The sequence below is a fragment of the Corvus brachyrhynchos genome, unplaced genomic scaffold (genome assembly GCF_000691975.1).
Source record: "Corvus brachyrhynchos isolate BGI_N302 unplaced genomic scaffold, ASM69197v1 scaffold346, whole genome shotgun sequence".
In the NCBI taxonomy this organism is placed as follows: Eukaryota; Metazoa; Chordata; class Aves; order Passeriformes; family Corvidae; genus Corvus; species Corvus brachyrhynchos.
Genome location: NW_008238644.1, coordinates 3,548,883 through 3,558,191, shown reverse-complemented (window position 1 = coordinate 3,558,191; position 9,309 = coordinate 3,548,883). Strand labels below are relative to the sequence as shown.

At 43.9% G+C, this 9,309-nt stretch overlaps 1 protein-coding gene across 1 annotated transcript in view; it reads right to left on the bottom strand.

Annotated features, from left to right (window-relative positions):
• NONO (non-POU domain containing, octamer-binding) overlaps window positions 1-8,751 on the bottom strand; it is a 10,885-nt gene extending 2,134 nt beyond the window's left edge. Inside the window, exons 1-8 of the mRNA XM_008636178.1 lie at window positions 8,537-8,751; window positions 7,241-7,542; window positions 5,094-5,189; window positions 4,008-4,204; window positions 3,094-3,178; window positions 1,925-2,027; window positions 537-579; window positions 127-236 (exon numbers count right to left, since the gene is read on the bottom strand). Coding sequence (XP_008634400.1) covers window positions 127-236; window positions 537-579; window positions 1,925-2,027; window positions 3,094-3,178; window positions 4,008-4,204; window positions 5,094-5,189; window positions 7,241-7,542; window positions 8,537-8,617 — 1,017 coding nt within the window. The 5' untranslated portion in view covers window positions 8,618-8,751. The remainder of the gene's footprint in view (window positions 1-126; window positions 237-536; window positions 580-1,924; window positions 2,028-3,093; window positions 3,179-4,007; window positions 4,205-5,093; window positions 5,190-7,240; window positions 7,543-8,536) is intronic.
• Between the last annotated feature and the right edge of the window lie 558 nt (window positions 8,752-9,309).

Below are 9,309 nucleotides of genomic sequence, written 5' to 3'. Positions count from 1 at the left end.
CAGCAGGAGTGAAGCAACAGGTTTGGGTAGATAAAAAAGCTTCAACTTCACCAGCTAGTGCTTAATACTGGAAACAACATAATCTGCATTTAAGGTGTGCACAAAAAGCAGATGGAGATACATTACCATTCCCATGGCTCCATCAGGGATCATAGCTCCAGGACCAGCAGCAGGAGGTGCAGGAGCTGGGACATTGGTACCACCCATAGCTCCTCTATTGTTCATGCCAATGGTACCTGGAAAAGAAAACTGAGGAATAGTCCTGGCACACACACACAGTGACTGGGGTCTGCCCCATGCAGGGACAGAGTCCCAGTCTTTATTAACCAGCTTTGCACTATGAGGTCAAGACAAACTGATCCTGCTTTACAGCATGTTATGTTTCCTGTCACATGAATACTTCCTCTTACTAGCCTGGGAGATTAGTTTGACTGAGTTTCTAAATAAGAAGCCAATAAAATGAAATCACTGAAAAAAAAAGTGCAGATTTTGTAAGAGAGGAAATGAACATGCACAGGAACAAAGAATACTCTTACCTCCCATACCCATCTGTCCCATTCGCATGTCTGGTGGCTCCCTCTGGAAAGACAGACACTCATTTCAACTGATAATCAGGCTTTAAAAAAAGGCAATTATACAAATTCAATGACTTCTGAGGATTTACTACTGAACAATGTGTAGAAAGTAATTCCCAGGATAAATCTCAAAGACAGGAGCAACCTTCACATGATAGCTGCTGAATGAACAGGTCTTATTTAAAATACCTCATTCTAAAAGATTGTTTTTCAGAACTGTAATAAAACATTCAGCAGCAAAGCTGCACATGCAGACTTTACCAAAGATATCTTTATGGAAAGAAGTGCTGAGCAGTAGTGACACATTAGATAGAATTAGTTTTGCTACTCCCTCAGCATAGCTAAGAAGCTTTTCCTGTTGAAAGAAATACAAGCTTACATAAAGACATGGTACTGGGTCACTTGCACTAAAATACCATTTAGTGAGTTCAATTTCTCTTATTAACCAAGCATCAGGAACACCTATCACAGATCTCTCTCACTGCAAAACCAGGAGCACCTCCTCAGCTCACTGAGGGCACTACTTTTTTCACAGTGGTAACTGAAGACAGATTTCACTTCATCTGTAGTCTCAGTGCCATTATTTATCATACAAAGGCAGTATTATTTAGAGGAATCAGGATTTCTGCTGCACAAGGAGAATATTCCCACACTTGGCTCAGCCATGCTTTTGGCCCTTTTGGTTTGACATATATTTAGCTATTTTGCCTAGGGGCCAGGTTTTCACTAGTAAGCACTAAACACTTGCCCCCCTCAACTGCATCAATGCCATTACACCACCTGAACAGCCCTACAGCTGCCTCCACAATAGAAGGTGGCTGGGACTGGAAACAGATTGCAAGGCATTTCTCTATAGAACCAGAGATATTGTTATTAAAAGGCAGGTTACCACACAGGTTACACTACAAAAAAAATACTTGACCAACTGACTTTTAAGTACAAGCATACACCATGCCTGCAGCAATGCCTCAAGTTGGGATAATTTTATCATGACTAAGACAGACTGCAGGCTAGGGATATAGCCAGTCATATAATCACAACAGGGTTCTGCTGCAGTGGTTCAGGACAGTGTGTGTTGCTGTTAGAATAAAACTAGTCAGCATACATTTTCCTGTACAGCAAGACAGCTACAGAGAGTCCTACCTGAAGAGCAGTGGAACAGAACCCGGGGATTTATAGTTTCCAGGCTAAACTGTATTAAGATTGGAGGGAGTCAATAATTTAGGGTAGAATGCACTACTCATGTACAGTCCTCCAACCAAGTTAAAAATCCACAGACAGCTGTGCTGTGGAAGGGAAAAATCTACTGTGAGTGTACAGATGTAATGGAAACGTAGAAGCACTCGTACCGCATCAGCAAAATTCCCTTTAAAGCCTTCCTGCTGGCGTCTCATCATCTCCTCTTGCTGCCTTCTCATTTCCTCTTCACGGCGCCTGCGTTCCTCCTCTTGCCTGTAAAAAAAGGTCCAAGGATAATCAGCACAACATACACCAACCACCTGCATCACTGTGTTGCAGTGCTGCCTCATGGATCTTGATTGGAAACTTTACACTTCAAACTTTCAGTTTTGAGGAGCTCATTGTAAAAAAAAAAAAACAAAAACCACGAGATACTTGTGTGCATGTGTCTCATGAGGAGCAACTGAGGGAGCTGGAGGGGCTCATCCTGGAGAAAAGGAGACTCTAGGGGGACCTTATCACTCTCTACAACGCCTGAAAGGAGGGTGGAGCCAGGTGGGAATCAGTCTCTTCTCCCAGGTAACAAGTGACAGGATAAGAGGAAATGGCCTCAAGTTGCACCAGGCAAAGCTTAGATTTGGTATCAGGGAAAATTTCTTCACCAAAAGGGTTACAAAGCATTGGCACAGGCTGCCCAGAAAGTGGTGGAGTCACCATCCCTGGAAGGATTTAAAGGATGTGTAGATGTGGTGCTTAGGGACACGGTGAGCTTGGCAGTGCTAGATCTACAGCTGGACTCACTGATCTTAGAAGTATTTTCCAACCTAAATGATTCTATGTACACAGCAGCTCCCAAATGCATGCTGACTACATGCAATATCAAGCTTCAAGCCTGACAGCTCTCAAGCCCCTTCTATTACACAAATAGTCTGGTAATCCTCCTGGAGCTTCTCAAAATGACCCCAAGACCAGGAACTGCTACAATGGAGAGAAAAATCTGAGACTAAGCTACCCTTCAAATGAAAATAGAGATGATGGAATGGGATTTCCCAATCTGCAGCGCTGAAGCCACTAACTCACAGCAGAGATTTTGGTTTTTCTATCTGCCTCATTAAAGGAGCTTAAATGAGAGACAAAACTGTGAAGAAGCAAATACTAATCAATTGGAAGAAACTCCTAACTCTTCCATCTTAAACCAGCTGTGCCCTATGAACAAAAAGGCCCAAAGTAACAGCCACACTTTAGGTAATAATTAAATTGTCACAATGAACAATTAGGTGCAGTCAAGAGGTGTTTTATTCCACTATGGATTCACAGCATTTCACAGCCTGCCCCTTACCTGAGTTCTAACTGTTTACGTTTTTGTACTTCTTGGTTATGCAATTCCTCCATTCTCCTCAGCTCCTCCTGGCGTCTCATTAAATCTGTGTAAGACAACAGCAAAAAACACAATCAAACTCATCTCCCATGCCACTGCCTATGAATTCCTGAATGAGAACCTTAACACACAAGAGAAGAAGGCTGGAACAGTGAAAATAGTGGGGGGAAAAAAACAACCCAAAACTCAAAAAAAAACCCTTCACCAATACAGTAACATCTCTCCATGTTAGGTCCAACAGGATTCAGTGCCAGGCCCTGCTCCTGGGTCACAACAACCCCCTGCAGCTCCAGCCTGGGGCAGAGGGGCTGGAAAGTGTCCAGTGGGAAAGGCCCTGGGGGTGCTGGTCAACAGCAGCTGAACATGAGCCAGATGTGCCCAGGTGGGCAAGAGGCCAGTGGCACCTGGCCTGTCCCAGCCATGGTGTGACCAGCAGCACCAGGACAGTGACCGTCCCCCTGACTGGGTACTGGTGAGGCCACTCCTCAAATCCTGTCCAGCTCTGGGCCACTTGCGACAAGAAAGACATTGAGGGGCTGGAGCATGTCCAGAGAAGGGAATGGAGCTGGGGAAGGGTCTGGAGCATGTCTGATGGGGAGCAGCTGAGGAGCTGGGGGGGCTCAGCCTGGAGAAAAGGAGGCTCAAGGAGACTTTATTGCTCTACAAGTACCTTAAAGGAGGTTAATGGTTAGACTTACTGATCTTTTCCACCTAAATGATTCTATGATTCCATTCATTTGCTGCTACCATGCTTGATTACAAGACAAGCAGCCACGATGGCTCACCTTCAGTGGTCTCTAGCCAGTCTACTGAGCCACCCACTCCTGGATGGTGCAGGGCCCTGTTCCCATCCGGTATTTATCTCTGACCGGTACCTTGCCGCATGAGCATCACTTGGTGCTCATGGCGAGCTGCTTCCATTTCCATTTCCAGCTTCTCTCGAGCTTCCTTGATGTTGCGATCTACTTGTTCCTGCTGCTGCTTCTCCATCTCTATCAAAGCCTTCCAACGCATGGCATATTCATATTCAAAGCTGCCAGGCTGTGCAAACCGAGGAGGCTGCTCACGCTCCCTGTCAAACAATGAAGAGCTAGTGAATGCTTCAGGAGAGCAAGGAGGAACCAAGAAAACTCCATTTGTGTGTCAAATGCAATAGCAGGCCCTTTTAACAGTTCACTCTGCCTGAGACATCAGTTTGTCTGCTCCTCAGGAATCATCTCATTCCTGCATGGAAGCTGTCCTCCTCCATAACAGGCAATGACACTGCTTTCATAAGACACCAAGAGATTCTGGGTAAGGAGATTCAGAAATACCCTTGAAAGCAACAGCCTTTGCTCCTGCTGCACATCTTATGGACAGATGCACTCCAGAAAAAAACAATGCCCAAATGTGCATGTTATTTTCACGCTGCACCTGCAGCACAGGACTATTCTTAATTCAGTCACCCACATCCTGAAGCTCTCACCTTCCTTACTTGAAAAATTCATGAGCTCACATGGTTTGCTAATGCCAACTGCTCAGATCACAGGATTCCTACTTACACTGGGAAGCCTTCTAAAACTCTGGTCTTATATCTGGATAGCTCTACAATCTCCTAATGCTAGTCACATAATTCCTTAAGTTTCTATTGTGGGTTCAAGTGTTTCCTACATAGACTTTCTGTAATACTTCCCAGGGAATCTCATATCATCTGTGTTATCTCAAATTGACTTTATTTTTTATTCCAAGAACTGAAATGGACTTATACAAAATATGAGAAGGCTACCAGTCTTATCCAGGAGTGTGGATTCAAAATGACTGTTTTCTTTCAGCCAATCATGGCAAGAGAACAGTGAATGGAATTCTCCTTCCAAAGTCAGGCCACATTTACTGAGAAAAGGATGACCTGATGAGCCACCCTTCTAAGACTGAGGCACTAGCCCACAGGCACTCTCATCTCCTGTTGCATGCCAGGCACATACTTGTGATATTGCTGGTTTTTGATGACTAGCTTCTCTGGTAGACCCTCCTCATCATCATACTGATCCATGGGCTCCACAGTGACAGGCCGAGGGAATCTGTAAAGAAAAGGTGAGGTGCTCTCAAGAAAATTCAAGAACAAGCTTGCAGTTGTGGAAAGCATGTGTACTAAGTCTGAACTTACACTGCTTTTAGCACTGCTCAAAGGAACTCAGAGCAGCTGCGGATCTCAACCAACGTGAAACCAGAAATCACTTTGAACACTCTTTTTTTCCTTTTTTCTAGAATAGGAGTGGAACTGTTGATCAAAATCTCCGTTTAATCCAAACCAAAATTGTACTGAATTGTAGCTACTGGTTCAAATTAACAGCTTAACTGGAATCTGACATGCTCCAGTAGGATCTACCCAGCATGAAGTCTTGTCTCTAGAGTGGCACAAGTCCATCTGTGCCTTTTTATGGCCATCTAAAGCAGAGTCACTACACCACTCCTCACTGGAGGCTGCAGGCTGTACCATCCAGTCATACCCTCCTGGTGAGGCCACCATGTGCTACTGTTGCTTGGCAACTGTGCTCTAGGAAGGTCCACTGGGCCCCTGCCTGAATTTCCACCCCCCAGGGAATCCACTGGTGCAGTTCACAACAGACACTGCACATGTGTGCTTCTGTCTTCCTGGCTTCTGCTTGCAGAAGAAAGTATTGACCTGGTCTCTGAATCAGCTCTCCACCACAGCACTGACACTGCTCATCCCCAGCACAAAGCAGCACCCCAGCTTCCCGTGGGCTCCTCAGTCCCATGTGCCAGGACTGGGGAAATGAAGAGATGATCCTGTTGTGCCAAGTGGCAATGGGTACCCAGGCTCCAGCAGCAAGGCAGGATATGGAAAGCTAAAATCCCTTTTCTCAGCGGAAGATCCATAATACAACTTTTTGCTTTGATGTGACATATTCCATTATTAATAATCTTATTTTCTAACATGAACCAATTCAAACAGTTTATCTAACTTTCCTGTCTTGAACTAGGACAAACCAGAACAAGTTCAATCAAAACCAAACCATAACTAGAAAGGAACAACAGACTTGTTTGTGGTCCTAGGTACCAGAACCTAATGTACTGATAGCTATAAAGAGATTGAATGTTAACCTAAGTTATACATTGCTAGTGATTAGTTTTGCATGATCACTTCTAAAAATCTGTTTTCATGGTTCTTTCAGGTACAGACTTCTGAATCAGCAAAAGCTCTCTAGCAGTAATCCTCCTGTAGAGCACTACCCACTATGCTGGTATCCTCAAGGAGTCACAGGGAGAAAAACAGGTGTTAAAAAATAAATAAGCAAAACCTGCTTTTTGAAACTGAATGTGCTTGTGTACAGCTGTGCTATTACATATCCACAGGAGGTGTGAAGCACAAAACTTTAAAAATTACTTTAAAAATGAGCAATATAGCCCCATTTCAGGAAGTGTTCTAGTCACAAATTCTAGAAGCATAATACAAAATATACAGTAATTTTTTTTCCAAGAGATCAGAAATGGCTCCCTCTTAACAGAGCAACAAACTGCTCCGTGGAATGCAACTGGAATTGGTTATTTGCTTGAGCAAGTTCACATAATTATGAAAGAACATGCTTTTCTGCCTTATTACATTGAAGCACAGGGGAAACAGTTTATAATGGTGAAAACTCTAAACAATCCAATCTATCTGAGCAGCCTCTCCAACAGATCCCATGCCCACAGTGGCATTCCACCCCAGCAATGCATGCTGCCAAGCAGAATCCCATCCCAAGACTCTCCCCTTTAGTGACCCACAGTGTACAATTAAAACACTTGAGCTTCATTTCCAAACAAGTTATACGGATGGCCTCTGAAACAGGTCCTGTTCTTAAAGGCTGCTTTAATTGCCCTAAAGTTGTTTTATGGAGAAAGAGTTTATTTGGAAGTTTTATGCACTTACCCCACTAGCAGCTTCCCAGAAGAAAGTTTTCAGACCTGAGCTTCAGCACAGACTGTCTCTTGTTGGAACAAAGCTAAATAAAGTTCTCCCCAGGCCAATCCCCTACCACCTCATGCCCCATCTGTCCCACTGTGGTGTTAAGAACCAGCCACCCAACCTGCACATGCCAGCAGAGCACCTCTCCCCATCTGCACTTACGTAGTTAGCAGGAAAGACCCATCACTACATCTATCCAGCGCTTTCCTAGCAGCAGGCTTCCCTGAGAACTCCACAATGCCTTTCCCAGAGGATCGTCCTCTGTCATCCACAATAACCACAGCCCTTTCCACCTGGCCAAACACTGAGAAGGCTTCCTCCAGGAGCTCATTGGACACAAACTGAGGCAGGTTCCTGACTGTCAGCGAGGCGCTGTGGCAGGCAAAGCGCACTCGGAGCTGCTTCCCACGGAGAGGCATGTTGTCCAGTTCCACCTTGGCAATCTCTGCCAGAGTGCGAGTTTCCTGCAGATAAAAACAACCACCATTAAAACTCCCAGTGAGGCACGGAATTAAACACAAGCTTATTTCTCCATAACATGTACTTCTGAGAGAAATAAATGATTCTCCCACAGCTTGGTAAGAAGTGTGCCAAAAAACCACAGCTATTCCTTATCATCAGTGACTGAACAGGCAGAGCTTGGGGGCGGGGAGGGTGAGAAATATGTAACAAATGCGTAAGTTTAGTCCAACAGCCAGTATGAACAAGGCAAACAATGAAATTATCATTATCACACAATTATATTAAGGCTACAAAGCACCTTTTTTTAAAAAATAAATACATTTTAAAAAATAATCAAGGTTCAATGATTAACCAAGTCTGATAAGGAAATGCTGATGGTATGACAACCTATGAAAGACCTTCTATGCCATTTTCACACCTTTCCACTCATTTAAGTCACTACCAAGCAGTTGCACTACATGAAAACAGCCCAGACATGGGTGTGGGAACCTCATCCACTCACTTTGGGGCTCTCAGAAAGGTGGTGCATGACCCATAGAAATCTGAGAACCACTCCATGGTGGTAGCTACCTCCCTTCCAGACACACTTCAACGTGACCATCTAAAGATTCCCTACCTCAAGAGCATTAATCACTCCAGGAATACTGCATGACAAACTACGCCCATAGGAATTCCGTACTCCAGAAATGGAGAAGTTCACTTTGTCTATAATAGCATTATATTCCTGTGGGGCTTTTTATCAGCTTTCTACCAGCTGATTTCAGAATAAATTCATCAGATCTCTCATAACTCCTGCCACAAGCTGCCTAAATTCACATTTCTTTTCATAACAAGCTCTAGACAAACCATTTGGAAGCTAATCCCATATTCCAGTTACTAAGATTATCAGCAGGTTTAATCAGCAAGACATCTGAACACCTACTACTTTCAATTAGCAGTACTGCTCCAGTGTGAGCCATCACCACAAAAACTCCCCAAAGGTGCCAAGTCACTCACCAGCCTGATAAAACCAAAGCCTTTGTCCTTGTGTATGAAGACTTCCCCTGCCTTGCCATACTTCTCAAACAACTTTCTCATCTCTTCCTCTGTAATATCTGGGGGCAGATTCCCCACAAAGAGGCGGCTTCTTTGGGTGAAGGTCTTTTCACCGGGTTTCCGGAAATTCTTCAGGTCAATAGTCAGGCCTTCATCTGAGGGGAATAAGGTACACAGCTGCTCTACAGTTGGGGGGATAAATTTTATTAGGTTTCATCACAGTGACCACAGAGACACAGGATAATACAGGTAACACCACCCGTTCACCTTGGTCTTAAACCTCTCCAGCCATCTCTCCAGCCACAAGGGGGATTTATTTCAGAATGGCCCCACAGGTTTTTTTTAAAGAAAACTGAACCTCATTGCTCATTAATACCAGCAAATGACAGCCTAGAACGGGAGAAAACAACACACTGCAGCTTGAAATAACATGAGATATTTCACTCAAACTTTTTGAGAACTGGTCAGGATAACCAGCCCAGAAAAAAATCAACTGTAGTAACAATACAGGATGTTGCTATTACAACACAAAGAATTACAGAAAAGCCATAGTTTAGCCAGAAAACAGATTTTTGCTCAAAAATACTCCAAAACAACTCCAGGTATCTAGAAAAATATGAAAATAAGAGGAAGTTTTGTTCAGACAGATAACATTTCAGATAGCTGTCATTCTATGAGATGGGTTTCAGGGTATGGAGTTCTAAGCTGAAGAGAAGGCTGGAATAGTGAAAATA